Below are 17,512 nucleotides of genomic sequence, written 5' to 3'. Positions count from 1 at the left end.
ACATTTTGCTGTATTTTTCATATATTTTATATACTTCAGGTTTCTTGTTTCATTTCTGAATTTAAAACATTTCAAGCAAAGCATTTTAAAAAAGCCACTTCGAAAGTGTTTCAGGTGAACTGACTTCACACATCCACTCAAACTCACCAAAATACCAGCTGATTGAAAGACACTGAGCAAAAATGATAAAGAAAAGTGAAAATAACTTTTTCTTTAATGCAAAGACATTCAGACATTTTTAAGTGTGACTTAAGTGTCCAAATATTTTTTTAGGACATCTGTAGATGTTTTAGAAATGAATAGTCATGTTTGTTTGTTTTGAACAGGGTTTTGGGGTCCCTCCAGAACTTTGAGGCGTTTTCTGAAGCATTTAATTGCGCACGAGGAGCTCCTATGAACCCCGAAGAGAAATGTCGAGTGTGGTAACCTGCCGCCGGAGATAAGGGAGTCTGTGTATATTTTACAAGCTAGGCAACTGTTAGGAGAGCTTGGATCATATTATGTTGTTCTGTGGCGGCTGCCTGGCTGTTAGTCTGTTGTGACAGACGCGATCAAGGTGTGTGACACCTACATGTATGACTGCATAGATGTCTACTGTGAACTTTCAAATGCGCACATATAACCAACGAGTTCAGGCGTCGTGAACGTGCACAGTGAGGGTGTTGTTTTCCTGAAAAAGAGGCATGCTTTTTCATTGTGTTTAAGAGATTTTTAAGCAAGATTTTGTCCTGTTTACAGGTTTCTCGTGAATTTTGGCATCGGAAAACACGACAGTGCTTATTGACATCAGATTATTTTTCCAGATTACGTAAACGGATAAATCCCTCGGTTGGCTTTTGATTCTGTCGGCTCTCCAAGAAGAAATCCGTTGCGCTTGAGCGATCCCAAAATTAGTCTATTAAGCCGATAGAGACTGAGGCTTGAATAGAAACCAGTCAAGGCATAACGTTTCATTTCATAATAAGCAGCCTTGAAATATTTTGAAAATGGTATAGGAAATCATTTTTTCTTTTATAAAGCATGCAGCGGAGAGAGGCAAAAGCTGGAGTCCTATTGAGCACAGTTTTCACAAAAAAATCCTAATATATGTGCTCTCTACGCTACGTTTGACTGAAGAATTGTTAAAAGCGAGGGCTTAGCGTTACGTAAACAGGCCCGTGTTGACAATTACCTGACAACCTTAAGACTGTTAAAACCATATCGCTTCAAGCTTTGTGTGTTTTTGTCCATAAATAGCTCCGATTCATTGCTGCCTTGCAATTACGCTACAGACTTCTGTTAAAGCCAGCAGATAATGGCAGGAAGCCGCTGCAATACGGGAATGAAAAATGTACAACGGGTCACTCAGACTGTTTGTTTGTTTCATACAAGCCAGGGAACATTTCTGTACAGTACATTGCTATTGTTAAGACCATGTTTTAGCATGTTTAGGGGCAAGAATCAGATTCCGAGAGATGTACTGTAGTAAAACCGAAGGGTCTTCATCTGTTCAGTCCTCCTGTTCAGTTTGGTTTTTATTTGGGATTCTTAAAAGCATCATGGCAGCATTAAGAGAAACAGTAAAAAAAAACCATTTTCTGCAGCAGCAGATTTTGTAACAAATATTTGTTCATAAATTAGTTTAGTTTTAATACTCTACAACCGTTTTGTTTGCTTAAGGTCAATAGTGGCATAATAAATATATGTGACAACTCTGCTGGAAAAAAAACCAAGTTAAATTGATTAAGTTGGTTTTTTGAAGATTTTGGTAGCTGGTTTGTTACTGGTCTACTGACTCTAACCAGCTTGGCCAAGATAGTCTACCAGGTCAAAGCCCAGTTGATGAATCATCTAGATTAGCTTAAACCCTCTATAAAAACCACCAACTGAATCATATTTCAGCAGAGAGAATGTGTAATTTTGTTTATAAATGTGGCATGCAACACCAAAAAGTACGGTTACATTTTTAGAACATGGTTTGTTATTGGTCTACCAACTCTAACCAGCTTGGAAAGTCCATAGATAAACCATCTAGTGTAGCTTGAACCATTTTTTTTTTTTGCTTATATTGGGGGGAATTCACATTACATGCTGAAAAAGGAAAAGAGAAACAAGAACCCCAGGTTATACCAAGTTGAAGTGGTCAAGTTGCATTTTTGAACATGGTAGGTGGTCATGGTTTGTTACTGGTATACTGACTCAAAATAGCTTGCCCAAGATGGTCTACCAGGTCAAAGTTCAGCTGATGAACCACCTAGACTAGCTTGAACCAACTCTAAACTCACATAAACCATGATTTTCCATCAGAGAATATGTGATTTTGTACATAGTGGTGCCATAAAACACCAAACACCAATAGGATTCTTTAGGCAAAGGTCTCACTCAAAGTTCAGTTAGCTAGCATCATATCTCGTGATTTCATAAATTGGTCTTAGATGTGGGCTAATGGGGCGGCAGGGGTTCATGTGTGAGTTGGAGCGTAGCAGATGAAGCGACAGCCAGCATTTGTCTCTCAAATGGACACTTTAGGTGAGGCGGCCCTCTCATTAGAGATCCAGTCAAGGCCGGTGACTGTTATGTTCCATCTTGATTAAGCAGTAATGACAGCAGAACTAAAGAGCCGAACAAGACGGAAGAAAAGTGATAGAAGGAGATGACAGAAAAGATCAAACGGACGTCAGGCGGCTGCTGTAGGAGAAGAAATAGATTGTCGAGTTCTCAGAAAGCTTAGCAGAGTCAATATTGGCTTGCTTTGGGTTATTGATTATGACTGTTATCTCTCACGACAGAGACTTTGATCATTTGAATGTTCATATCTGCCTTTGAAGCTTCATTGCAAGCCAATCTAAACCTCGACACCACTGTAATGGCATCTACTGTTTGATGCACGGCAGACATGCGATATATTGAATGCAAGCAACTTTGGAACAAATTAAACATTAGAACCCTGGCGGCGGAAAGGGTTTTATAGTGATGAAATGCCAAATAAAACATAATCCCTGAATAATTAGTGCATGCATTTTCCAATGCAACCTGCCAGACAAGAAATGCAGCTCTGCCTCAATCGAAATTGGAAGGACTTGAGCTTTTATACGGGCAGACACTGGAGTAAATCTGGTGTGATTAGAAACAATACTAGAGCCAATAATGCACATATGTAATGCTTTATAGCTACAGTATATAAAGAACACAGATAAATGTGCAGTGTGTTTAATTTATGTACAGTATTCAACAATGTTTGGGTTGATTTACTTGTCAGTGATGTCAATGCTATCAAGGTGCATTATGGCAAAATATCTTCAAAATATATGCACATGCAACACCATCAATTCTATAGCAGCACGCATACATCATTTTTATCTGGCCTTGAGGCTTTTATTATATTGAGAACCAATAAAATGAGGTGTGATGTGAACTACCTGTTCTTTATACCGCAACATATCCGTGCCAAGGATTGCTGATGTGCCAATCTCATTTTAAAATAGCCATTTTGTATCCGGTGAAATTACAATATAAAATCACCCTCTGTGATTGTTTTTAGAACTGCCTTGAAGAAATTTGAGCTGAAGAAAAAACAAGTACATAATATCTATAAAATACCTTGCCAAGTATGTATTATAAAATAGCATTTGTGTACATTTTTAGCATCTTCATTGTGTGGTTTTGAAGGTGATTAATAAGCTTGCTTCTATTTAAAGAGTAATTATGAAGTCAGGAATCTTTACTTTCTTCAGTGCCAAGAACTTGTCAGACACAAGAATTCAGTTTTACAGATTTTGTTACTTTTTACATTTTATGTTTTGGGTCAAGGACTTGAAAACACGCCCAGGTTACATTTCGTACAATCAAAAGGAAAAAATATGGGTAGTTGGCATGTGTCCATAAACTTGATATAAACTTTTATGTTCAAAATAAAGCCTGTTTTAGAACCATTAAGGTTTATTTGAATTATGACATGACTTTCTTAAAGCATGACTTTCAAATAAATAAATAAACATAATTATGTATATGTAATTATATACCTGGATATTGTTGCAGGATTCATGAGATTGTCCTTTATGTTATGAAATGAAACATGACCACAGATGCTGCTATGCCAATATGTATTCTGTACATAAACCCATTGAATGTTGAAAGGTTAATATTTACTGACAGAAATGCTCTTGATATTATATAAGGTCCATGTTTGGTTGAGACCATATATGTTTTAATGAATGCTTTGTAATTCTATCGTTCTGCCAATACTGATTGTTCAAGCAAAAATATATGGCTTAAAATGTTATTTAGCTACCTTAAACATTGAAATATTGTTATATTATATAAGAGAAACTATGTAAGCTTCAAAAATAAACTTATATAAAGCAACAAATATATTCTGCATCTGTTTTGTTCTTTTTTTTCCCCTCATTCATACATTTAAAAAAAAAACACAAAAACTTTGGTAAGAGATTTAATATATACAATGTCATTCACATTCTTCAATTAACAAATCACATTTGGTCAGACATGTTTGGAAGTTTATAAAATAATCTCATTAAAGCAGGATCTTTTAGCTCTAGTGCGAAGCTTAAAATACAAACTTGGTTGATCAACTAATTTAAATGCATTTGGCTAAAAAAACTGAATCAAAACTGATCAACAATGTTCTTATTTCCTAGTTGTATGATCAGTGCATTATAGTTTAGAATGTAAACCAAAAGCATCATATAAACGCAAAGATGATTTGAGTCAGATTAGTGGGAATACAACACTGGATAACCAGAAATCAGTCCATTCATCCCTGAAGAACTTTGAATCCTTGGATCCACTATCTTGTGCAAACATCTTCATTACACTGTAAATGACACAAAAATCATATTAAATTGGTTGGTGTGAAAACTTAAGTATTATATAATACTGTATCTCACTGACTTTATTGTACAGACAAAAGAAAACAACACTGACACATTTTTCCAAATATCTTTGGTCGCCACACAAAAATTCATACAGGTTTGGAATTACGGGAGAATCTACATTGCATTGGCTGAACTTTCCCTTTTATTAAGGAAAGTCAGTCTTTCAAGCTAAAATCAAAGTAGTCTGTCAATAAATTTAAGGCAGTGTGAAAGTAACTACCACATCCCACACTCCAGAGGAAACGGCATCGGTGGCTCAAAGATGATGCCGGTGGTCTTTTATGGGTAAACCAGACCTGCGACATGTCCTGTTATTGAACTTCAAAGCAACATATATATATATCCTAAAAGAGCAGCTGTCGTGTTTTTTTCTTAGTTATATTAAGATTTCACAGTCACCAGATCGAGCTTATGCATTTCTGACAAATCAATAACATTTAATTCTGGGCATCATCTAATGTCAGAATAAAAAAAAAAAGGACAAAACACGAGACAATTTTCAGAATGATCTATTGAGTCGTTCCACACCCCTAAGAGGTCGTTCACACAGAACGTGTATTTGCGTCTAAAAATGTGAAATGCAGCGAATGCATGCTATTTTTTTTTTTTTTTTAAGCACAGGGTAGAAAGCCTTCTCCACCAATTTGCTACTGTAAACAAAAGTTTGCAATGCTTGACCCGCCTCTGGGGTCTTCTGATTGGTCCACTCTTTTGGAACTGACATTAGTCCCTTTCACACATACAGACTTGTACTGGTAAAATCATTCGTTCCAGCAATTTACCGATATGAGAAGTTGTAACATTACCAGTAAATTGCCAGAATGATGCTGTGTGTGAACGCAAAATGAAAATTAGCAGTATGAGCACGAACAAGTCCAGAATGTGCTGATGTAAGACGCCTACTCTGGGCCAATCAAGAGCCCTTGAAATTCAAAATTCAACAGCTCTGGGCCAATCATAACATTCTGACGCAGATGATGCATTTACTCCGCACTATATAGTTCGGTTTGAAGTTGTGTAATGCGATGTCTCTAGGCCAAAAACATTGAATGAATGTGATCGTTTGACACAAAAATTAAAACATCAAAAACACTGACTGCGTATACCCTTCATGTTTACAAGCATAACACATTCGCATTCATTTAGAGGTAATTTCTGGTTAATGTTGTCACAGAATTTACCAGTAATTTGAAACGGCGCATTTTTGTGTTTACTGGTAAAGTCGTTCTCGTAATTTTACAGCAATTTACTCATATTACTGTGTGAAAGGGGCTATTGATGAGCTTGACTGACCAATCATAACGCTGAATCCACCATTCTGTCCAACAAACATATCAGTCAGGAGAGAAGATTAACTTTGGTGGGCTTAAACTTGAAAAATTGTTTATTAACGTCTTTCCGGTTGAAATAAATTACCTTCTGATGTTCATTCATGTTTATTTTGTGCTTTAAGTAAATATGAAAAGACAATTGGTTCATGTGCCGCTTGAGGCAATACAGCGATCTGTCATGACATGGTCCAAAATGGTATTTGTTTTTTGAGTTTCTTTAAGAAAAAAAATAAAAAATCTAAAAGCTAAGACTTCGTTTCGTACCAGAAGTAACCTGCTCTGTCTTACATGTTGGTGCATTGTCAGTTCCTTCTTTCCACCGCGATGTATTTTTCTCTGCGTGAGAACATGCTGTAGTGTGAGAGCAGCATGGCTTGTCGCTTATGTGTGAGATGCTGCACAAGATGCAAGACGTGAGCGCAACTGTTATACAGGTCCGTATAGTGCGTCTTTACATAGAAAATCAATAGAAAATAAGTGCATTGGAATGGAAAAATGATTTCTGACAGCTCCAAAACTACCAAAAGACCTTTAGTCTATTCAAAGAATAGTTTAAGGCTCTTTCAAAACCAGAATACCTTCGACGGATCAGTTATTGAATACACACACACTCTCAGAACAAAACTGTCACCGGTACTAGCCCAAGATACAAAAGCCAAAAGTGACACCTTTGCATCTTATTTACCCCTAAAAGGTACATATTAGTATCTAAAGTCTACAGATTAGCAGTGGTGGGTAGTAACTGATTACATATAATCTGGGTTATATAGCCTAATCACATAAAAAAAAATTAAGTACTTGTAATTAGATTACATTGCATTTCAAAATGCTCATTTTCAGATTACAATTATTAAATAGATTACATATTCACATAATGGCTGTAAAGTATTCAGAATTTAGTGATTCATACCAATTCTTATATATTTTTTGCCTTTTAAAATTTTCTTTCGAAAAGAACCACTACCACTTGCATACAATTTGTGAAACCCTGCAGTAATGTAATGCATAATGCGTTTCATGATGTTGATGAATTGAATATTTTTTATTTTTTTGGTACACGATAATCAGACTACATTATTTAATGTGTATAATCCCGATTATGTTACTAACTACAATTTGTCACAATTTGTAATGGACTATAATTTGTCTAATAATTTGCCCCAGTGAGAGTTTTGTACCTTTTTGTTCTGAGAGTGTCTGAAGTCTACTCAATCCCCTGTCACGTTTCCCTCGAGACTGTCCCTTATCATCCAGTGACGGCACTGGGTTTGGGCTCTTGAATGTGTCTGTTGGGCCCTTTCCTTCCTGAGGTGGTGCAAGAAGACCCTTGGGGCTGATCTGCTCTGAGATATGCTGCTGAATGACACCATGTTTATTCTCTGGATGGACTAAATGTCTTTTGGTAGTTTTAGGGGTGTGGTGTGACACAATGGATCCTTCTGAAAACCAGACTTTTGACTTTGGCTTGAAGTAAAACAAATGAGACCACAATAATAGACTAGAAAAAAAAAAGCATGCTAAAAATAAAGTGTGCGAAAACGATGAAATGAATAGAAATCTCTTTTGTGACTTTTGCAGTCAGAATTGTTATACGGATCTGATACTATCATCTAGTATGCAAAAAAATTAAAAATAAATACAAAAAATAAACTTTATTAAATATAATTTTTCAACAATTAGAAGCTACAAATCTGTTGCAAACAAGTCTTTTTTATTGTGAATTAAAACTAAAACCAAAGTCATTAACATTTGTTGATTAACAAATTGTTTTTGTTACTTGAAATAAAATATACAACTAAAATATAACAAAATCAAATTATTTCAATTAGTTTCCAATGCAATATTTTTCAATTTCTTTGAAGTACCAAATTAAATGAAATAAAAATTAATAAATACTATATAGACATTTAAAAAGAAAACAACAACAAAAATGCTAAAACTTATATTTTCAGTTTTCGCTTTAATTTTAAAATGACAAAAAAACATATATAAGAACTACAACAGTATGAATAATCCTAAATTGCTCTGGTTGCAGTTTGGCATCTCAAGCGATTTACTCTTTATAACTATTCATAAAATCAGCACAGTATATTTTTATGCTTTTGTTTTATGGTTTAATAAGACTTATTTATTTTACAAATTATAAGAACCACTTAGTTAAAAGAAACCATTCCATGAAAAAATGCCACATTCTTCAGTTATTTCGGCATTCAATGCATTGTCTGAAGGAACACAAACATGTTTCAGAACATTTCGATGCGTCTTTGGTGGTTCATAAGACATTTACCCTACTAAACCACATCTCATCAAACCAAATCCTGGTCATTTATTTCTAGACCACCGTCATGCCGAAGAAAAACAATGTGGTGTAATCTCTGAATTGTTGCAAGATGTTGATTAACAAACCACACTATTGGAGCCCTGTGCACGCAAACCAGAAAACTAAAGGAAAACATCATTTCTCATGTAATGCAAAGTCCAAAATACTTCTTGGAGTGACTGTACTTGGTAATGAAAATCTCATTTGGAACATTGTTTCTAGAACCAATACAACGAAACGTCATTATTCATGTATGGCTTTCTTTCTTACATGCAATAAACAATAAAAATGTAAAAACGTCGCCCTTCAGATCGTTGTTCTTGTCTTTTTGATGTGAAATCTTTCGATTTTTATAAAGTAAAAGAAAGAATAAATTTTATATTGTTAACAATATTTCAAGATAAACACTTGCTGGACTGAAGCATCTTAGGTTTATCTGATTATCAATATATAATTTTTTAGAAAAATCATGTTAAAATGTGTTCAAATATGATCCATCAGGCTTTTGAGGAATGTTTATTTCTTAATATTCATATTTATTTTAAGTAGACTGTTCTACTGTTATAAAGCTCCTATGGATTTACATGACAAGCTATCAGAATTAGTTACTTTTTGTCATATAAATATCAGCATATGCACCAATTCGCATATTTTTGCTCAGTATTGGGCAAATTGTGGTTTTCTTCCTCGAGTATGAGCTCCATATTCTCATCATATCATATATTATATAATATATATAAAAGTCTGAAGTATCTCAAGTATCAGGGTTTTACAGCGTTAATCTAACAATCAGTTACTCTATATTTCTTTGGTTTCTCTGGAGATTTTCTGTAGAGGACGTTTTTGCTTCCTAGATTGGACACACATGAAGCAACGTTCACCATTTGAACACAGTAATTTAGTCTACTTCTCATCTTGAGCTTGTCAAGGAAGAGAAAGGCCAAAAGTGTCATTTCCTCCAGGATACCACCGTAAAGCTCCTCACCTCAGACCACGTATGACGTTAAGAGCTACACACACGTCTGTGTAACCCCCCCCTGTAATAACCAGCATCAAAAATAGCAACCTGGGGAAATGCATCTGTTGGTTTTTGTCGTTATATGAGCCCTCTGTAATCTCACGCCCAGGTGCGTCGTGGTGCCTCAGGCGGTTAAGATCATGTTAAACCAGGAGATCAGCCTCACAACAATACTCTGTTTTATCCTACAATCACTTCACTTGTTCAAACATCCAATTACATAAGCCAAAGCATCTGTGCTCCAAAATCAGACAGATTCATGCCTTTACTTTACAGAGTAGCTAATTGTTAAGTTGCTCGCTTACATGAATTAGGTCACGCTGCAGCATAAAACAGATTCCTTAGTATGTCTTGTGAAGGTCTGTAAGGGTTTAATTGCACTTTTCTTCATACTCATCTTAAGATATTATTCCGGTGAAATTCAGCAAAACAAGTTAAGGTTGTCTCTGGTGTTTCAGTTTTACAATGGATGTCTTTATATGTTCTCATGTGCTTGCACAGATCAATGCAACTCAAAAATCTTACACTCTATAAACTCTTTACTGCAAAAAAACACAGTGAAATGGTCCTTGTAAAGTATCCCTACATAATACACAATAAAAGTACATATCCTGGCCTCAAAACACCCATTCATGCAAAAGTGGTTACTTTTTTTAGTCAATTAAAGTAAAAACAATAATGGTAGACAGTTTTGGAGAAAATCCCCTTGCTTTTTAACCTTAGGTAATATAATATCAAGCAACAGCATGAGAACAATACTGAAACACTTCAAAAGAGTCATTTTATAATCCAAAATGTCAATGTGAGCCATTTAGAACGACTCAAAATATATTTTAGAGGTAGGCAGTATGAGTAAAAGTTACACTGTTGTGTAATGCTAAGAAAATCAATTATCAAATTGTTTATATATCAAATACCTGTGGTAGTTGTCAATTAAATGCTTTATGTACGAAAGATACTTCACCTCATTTATTTTATTTCTGACTTGATGGATCGAATGAATAAGCCAGTGCAAAAACAGGTTCACATTATGTTAAACCTGAGTTAATCGCAAAACAATAACACTAATATAAATGGATAGTTCAGGCTTTAAATTCTGTCTGCATTAGTTGCATTGGAAGTTGTTGTAAAAAAGCTGATATATGCACGCAAGTTTAAATCTATATCAACACACAGACTAAACTAAAAATCAGTACTCATGCATTTCTATCCTGTCCTAACAAATCTCATTATATATCGCAATGCTGTTCCTGTTACCATAAACAAACCCAGAAATAACTTGGAGGAAGAAATCCTGACTGATTTACAACTATATTACATCTGACTATATTCCGGTATCAAAGAGGTTTGACCTCACAAATGCTTCTTGTTGTACCTGTGGCTTTTCACCAGCCTGAACGTTCACCGAGATCCCGAGAGCTTTGGTGATGTCCTCAAGAGATACGTTGTCTGCGGGCGTTTTCTGGACAAAATGCAGTAGAACCTTTTCTCCACCTGAATAGAGTGACACATATTTACATTGTGACATCGTTTTCATGGCAATTAAGCCCATTTTCCCTTTATTTTTCATATGAACATATACATATATATAAATTTATGATTAAAAGATGAATATGAGACAAAACTACAGAATGTCACATTTTATTATTGGGTGATTCAACACATAGATGTTTTACCAGCTAAGAAGTTCAGCACTTTTAGAGTTCATCCCTCTATCTGATGTGAGCATAAGTATTGGAGCAGTTGCCTCACAGGTCTTTCTAAGTGATCAGCTGTGTCCTGTTGCATTAATGCTTCAGATATTAAAAGAAGGGAATGTGTTTATCAGTTATATCCATTACTTCTGTATTCTGAATCTTGCATTCGATGATGACACACAAACCAGGATGAAGATGAGGGAGCTGACTTTGAGAGAAAAGCAAGCAACTTGGATGCTTTACTTTACTTACTTTACTTTACTTTAAAAGAAAAGAGGAAGTCAATAAGAGCTCTAGCAAAGACAAAGGGCATGGAGAAATCAAGAGTTTGGAAACCACCAGCGACACCAGCAACCAACAAGGACCTGATCGGCTGAGAAAACAACAGTAGTTGATGACAGACAAAATCATAAAAGCTGTGAAAATGAACCCTAAAAGACGTGTCTGTAAAATCACCTACAACTTCCAGAAAGCTGGGGTGATGCTCTGACAATCTACTGTCCTCAGGAGACTTTGACACAGAATTACAGATGCTACACAGCAAGATGCAAACCTCTGACCAGCACCAAAAATAGAAAGACAAGATTAGAGTTTGCAAAAAAGCACAAAGGTGAGCTAGAAGAGTTTTGGAACTGCGTTTATGGACCGATGAGACAAAGATGAACCTTTATCTAAGTGATGGGAAAGCAAAAATGTGGAGAAAAAAAGGGAACTGCAAATGATCCCAAGCATACAGCCTCATCTGTAAAGCATGGTGGAGGTGGTGTCATGGCATGGGCATGCATAGCTGTCTCTGGAACAGGCCCTCTCAACTTTACTGATGACTTAATGTATGATGACAGTAGCAGAATGTATTTGGAAGGGTACAAAACCATCTTGCCTATCAATATTCAAGAAAATGCCACCAGATTCATTGGGAAGTGCTTCATATTGCATCAGGACAATGACCCAAAACACCCTGCCAGTTCAGTAAAGGAATTTATAAGAGCAAAGAAATGGAAAGTCTTAGATTGCCCAAGTCAATCTCCAGATTTAAATCTGATTGAACATGAATTTCACCAGCTGGAGAGGAGAGTAAAGGCAGAAACTCCCCAAAACAAGCAACAATTGGAATCGTCTGCATTAAAGGCTGGGAAAAGTATTTCAAAGGATGAGACCAAGAGTCTGGTGATGTCTATGGGTCACAGACTCACTGCTGTGATTGTGCGCAAGAGATCTGCAACTAAATAATAGCTTTTAATCTTTTATATCTGCCTATGTTCAACTGTCCCAATACTTATGCTCACATCAATGAGTGGGATGAACTCTAAAAGTGCTGTTCTTTTTATTTGGTAAAACATGCATGCATTGAAACGGCTAATAATAAAATGTGACATTCTGTAGTTTTGTCTCATATTCATCTTTTAATCATATTTGCAAATGTCTTGACTCCACAGCCAACAGAGCAATTTTGTCTTTACTGTTGCAATACATATGGAGGGCACTGTATATATTTACATATATAAATTTGAATAGTAAAATATTTTTACATACTGCTACACCTGTTTAATCAGGAATTTAATTTTAAGTAGATTTCAACTAGAAAAACATAATTGTGTCTGGACATAAATATTCTCATTACTCTGTTACAGTAATGAGAATCTAATGAGAATCATCAAGAAATTAATGAGACTCGCAAACAACAACAAAAAAGATCTAGCTGCATTCAAGTGATGAGAACTGGGGGTAAACATGTTTAATTTGCTTGAAAATAATGTCACATTGCACAATAACTTAATGATCCTAAAATATGCTTTATTATCTTTATCCAAAACAAGTTAACAATGATAACAATTTAGCAATGGAACTCTTTGGGAAGTCGTGGCCTAATGGTTAGAGAGTCTCGGGCCGGCAGGGATTGTAGGTGGGGAGTGAATGTACAGCGCTCTCTCCACCTTCAATACCATGACTGAGGTGCCCTTGAGCAAGTCACCGAACACCCAAATGCTCCCCGGGCGCCGCAGCATAAATGGCTGCCCACTGCTCCGTGTGTGTGTGTGTGTGTGCACTTAGGATTGGTTAAATGCACAGCACAAATTCCGAGTATGGGTAACCGTCACCGCCACATGTCACTTTGCTGAAGTACTCGTTAAGACTGCTGAATTAGAGCTCTTGAAGGAATAGTTCACCCAAAAATGAAGACTTGCTGATAATTTTCCCACTCTGAGGCCACTGAAGATATAGATGAGTTTGTTTCGTCATGGAAACAGATTTGGAGAAATTTAACATTACATGAGTTGCTCACCAATGGATCCTCTGCAGTGAATGGGTGCCGTCAGGATAAGAGTCCAAACAGCTGATAAAAGCATCACAATAATCCACAAGTAATCCACACCACTCCAGTCCATCAACTAATGTCTAGGAAGTGAAAAGCTGTGTGTTTGTAAGAAACAAATCCATCATTAAGGTGTTTTAACTTTATAAACCATTGCTTCGGGCCACAACACGAGTCTGTAATCCATAATAACGCTTCCTCCATCTCCCATCCAAATCCACCGACATGTTTGCTTGCAAATGGTGCATAAAGATGGATTTGTTTCTTACAAACACACAGCTTTAATTGATGCACTGGAGTGGTGTGGATTATACTTGTGAATTATTGTGATGTTTTTACCAGCTACATCTTGGATGCCCTGAGGCCTTTTTAGCAAATTTTTGGATGAACTGTTCCTTTAAACCAAAGGTCCTCATCTCTGGCACTCAAGGTCCACTTACCTGCTGAGTTTAGCTCCACCCTTGATCAAATTCACCTGCCTGTAACTATCTAGTAATACTGAAGACCTTGATTAGCTTGTTCAGATCATTTGTGCAATTGCTTGGTGGGAGCTAAACTCTGCAGGAAAGTGGACCTTGAGGGCCAGAGTTAAGAACCCCTGCTTTAAACCACCCATGCTGCTTACACGAAGACAGAAAAACAGTGCAGAGACTCATCAAATCCTTAAACATGAAGACATTATTTTAAATTGTTAATCTTTGCTACAGGCAGATTTCTCCATGTTTTTTCTCATTGTTGAGCATAGAGCAGATTTGCACATGCTAGATTTGATAAACGTGAAGTCATGCTGCCCTCTAGTGATAAGAAAACAAACTGCTTAGATTACAAGGCTCAGTTCTCCTCATTGACACATTTATCAGTGCACAGAGAAAGTAAAAGATAATCATTATAACAACATGTCTATCTAACTTCAAGACTGGATCAATACAATTGCTTTTGAAAATGCATGAAAATGAGACAAACATTGTAATTTTACCTTTTGCGACAATGAGCATGCCTCCACTCTGCAGAAGATCTCCACTAAAGTTTCCATGAATTCCTTCTGCATTTGCCTACAAGAAAGAGTGTGATAAACCGGAATCAGAAGAGTTTAAATCTTTAAAAAGTTTAAGAATGAATGCATATCTTGAAATGAGCAATTATTTAACACCTAAAATAAGGTCATTATTAAGAAAAAAAAGTTTACAAATAAGACACCTAATAAGTCTCATTAAACCCGAATTAAAATTTACAAACACAATGTGTAATGTGTTATAAATACCTTTGAGGCAATTTCTCGTACATTCTTTCCCATAGCAGCTGGAATCACATTCACGGCATTGTACCTGAGTTTGAAAACCAGAAATATTTTTGAACATTTTGACATGCTTGTTTAACAGTCCATAAACATTCAAAAACTACTCATGAAAACATCTCTCGCAAGTTCCCTCATACCTTTTAAAGCCTAAATCTTTGTAACACTGCTTCTTCTCATCAACGTAGATGTCTAAAACAAAGACAAAGTTAACGATTCACAGGACCAGGAAGATGGTAATGATAGCCAAGGTAAACACAGGCATGGTAACCGGTCATAAAATTACAGTAAAAGACAGGAATTCAACAATCACCAGTAAATTCAAAACTACACACACAATGTGCTTAACCCGAGGTTATCACTTATTTCACAAGAAGGAATGCAAAGCATTGCACTTCCTAATCTGGTATCTCCACCTTTGGAGATGCATTAACAAAACCTGAATCCAGCGTGATTCGAGAATTTATGCATCTTGGGCTTCAAAAAAATCAGGTGCATTTTCAGAGTTTCATTTTATTTACAGATTTGAATATTTATCTCTCTTAACCCTTAAAGACCCTAGAACATTTTTGTGGCACCTGACACACCTGTACTTTTCTTTGTTTTTCAGACCTATTCTAGCAGTCAGTATCAAGAGCTATTCATCATTATAAACAGGAGAACTTGAGATTTCAGTCTAGCTGAATTGACCCTTCACAGGGAGTTTGATTGACAGGTGATCTGACCAATCATAACCCCGAATCCAACATTTTGTCCAACAAACAAATCAGACAGGAGAGTAAATTAACATCAGTGAACTTGAACTTGAGAAATGGTGCGTGTTATTGACATCTTTCTGCGGTTGAAACAAGATACCTTCTGATATTCATTCATGTTTATTTCATGCTATAACTAGTAAAGAGAAAGAGACGATCGTTCATGTGCCCCTTGAACTGAGGCAATATAGTGATCTGTCACCGTATTTAGCATCAATTTTTGAGCATTTTTAAGCATTTAAGCATCCTGTTTGGCTCAGAGGAACAAAATGCATTGGTTTCTTTTGACAAATTAATGCTGATCAAAATGTGATGATATTACCACATTCACTATAGTGCCTCTAAATGTCCAAATAAGAAAAATGCAATACCTCCGAAAAGCAGATAATCTCCTTTTTACGAGACTTGAATGGATTAGTGGTTCAAAGCGTATTAAACATTTAAGAACAATATTAAATTTTAGCCACGGGCAGCTGTCTCTGTCTTTGAAGGTTAAAAAAATTAAAGTTGGGTTTTTTTTTTTTTACTTATTTCAAAAATTGAGACTTTCATATATTCTAGATTCATTACACGTGAAGTAAAACATTTCAAAAGTTTTTTTTTTTTGATGATTAGAGCTTACAGCTCATGAAAGTCAAAAATCCAGTATCTCAAAATAATAGAATATTTGCCTTTGAGCTTCATAAAGATGATGACGGCGACAAAAAGGCAAAACTTATGGACTGCAGCTTTATGAAACTCAAAGGCAAATATTCTATTATTTTGAGATACTGGATTTACATGCAATGAATCCAAAATATATGAAAGTTCAACTTTTTGAAAAAAATAAAATAAAATTTTAGATGCACCTGTATATTTGAGCAACATTAGTGTAAAACTAAAAAATTAGGAACAACACTAAAATATACACCAAGCTATGTAACAAATCCTCACCGCCCTTGAAGAATCCCCCATCCTTGAACTCCTTCACTCCCGTCTCTTCGGGTCCGATGCCGATCAGAGCGACACCATTTGCTTTCAGGTCCTTCTCCAGTTTACTAACCTCCGCTGACATCCACCGACACACCTGACAACCAAACCTCCGCAAGAAGAAGAGAACAGCGGTCTGCTCCCGCCACAGAGAACCAATCTCCACCATCTAATGAAGAAGATATGACACAAACAGAACAAATGTGGATGACAAGACATACTCAAAGTGAATGGGATTCCATGATTCTTTCATTATTTCCAGTTCATGGATGAAACTAACTTTATTTGCATTTCTGGGTAGTTGATATTGATGCTGAGATGATGAGAGTGATGTGCTAGAGGTCATTTAAAACTCATTTTAAACATAACTGGTAGTCTCATAATTAAGATCCTATATAATTGTCATTTTCATATGTAACAAAAAGTAAACAGTCACGATTCTGAAACAAATGAATGCTCATGGACATTACTGAGTGAGAATGATTAATTTTAATAAACTGTTTTACAGTAAATCTTTAAACTAAACTGAATTAAATGAGTCACATGAATGAAAGTGTTAGTGATGACGTGATATGAGTCATTAAAACAGGAAGTGTTTAATTTTTCATGAAAAAATCTTATTTAAATGTTTTTACTATAACGTAATACGTGTTATTTTCAAGAACCAGGTTGCTTTAGTATTTAGGCTAAGTTTAGGAATTAATAGTTTGCACATGAACATAATAGTCTGCTCGTTATAACATACAGAAACATTGCGTGTGAATTATTACCTCTCCAGACGTGCTGTTTTTCACTTGGTTGGCTCCTAAGCTGGTCAGATTCACGGACATTTTCGTAGTGTTTATTTTTTGCTTTCAGGTGTAAAATTCGTCCTTGTTTCCTTCAGGTTTTTACACTTTACACAAGCACGCCGCTGTTATATACACACGCCCACTTGTGT

At 35.9% G+C, this 17,512-nt stretch overlaps 2 protein-coding genes across 2 annotated transcripts in view; one reads left to right on the top strand and one right to left on the bottom strand.

The window, feature by feature from the left end:
- LOC306857149 (membrane metallo-endopeptidase-like 1) overlaps positions 1-4,341 on the top strand; it is a 25,609-nt gene extending 21,268 nt beyond the window's left edge. The window contains exon 23 of the mRNA XM_079396887.1: positions 327-4,341. Within this exon, the coding sequence (XP_079253013.1) occupies positions 327-426 (100 nt within the window). The 3' untranslated portion in view covers positions 427-4,341. The remainder of the gene's footprint in view (positions 1-326) is intronic.
- Positions 4,068-17,512, bottom strand: prxl2b (peroxiredoxin like 2B). The gene is made up of 7 exons (XM_079395897.1): positions 17,343-17,512; positions 16,537-16,741; positions 14,989-15,040; positions 14,816-14,879; positions 14,531-14,606; positions 10,919-11,037; positions 4,068-4,813 (listed from the first exon to the last, which is right to left on the bottom strand). Exons 1-7 carry the CDS (start codon positions 17,400-17,402, stop codon positions 4,787-4,789), a joined length of 603 nt encoding a protein of 200 aa, XP_079252023.1. The 5' UTR covers positions 17,403-17,512; the 3' UTR covers positions 4,068-4,786.

Source organism: Barbus barbus (assembly GCF_936440315.1).
Source record: "Barbus barbus genome assembly, chromosome: 37".
NCBI classification, from domain to species: Eukaryota; Metazoa; Chordata; class Actinopteri; order Cypriniformes; family Cyprinidae; genus Barbus; species Barbus barbus.
Note: the sequence above shows the minus strand (reverse complement) of the source record. Positions and strands in the feature narration are given on the sequence as shown.

Coding starts and splice junctions, on each gene's coding strand:
- prxl2b (XM_079395897.1), bottom strand. CDS start 17,402: ATGTCCGTGAATCTGACCAGCTTAGGAGCCAACCAAGTGAAAAACAGC. Junction 14,607..14,815: donor TACGAGAAATTGCCTCAAAG/GTATTTATAACA, acceptor TCTTTCTTGTAG/GCAAATGCAGAAGGAATTCA. Junction 11,038..14,530: donor CATGCTCATTGTCGCAAAAG/GTAAAATTACAA, acceptor CACTCTATTCAG/GTGGAGAAAAGGTTCTACTG.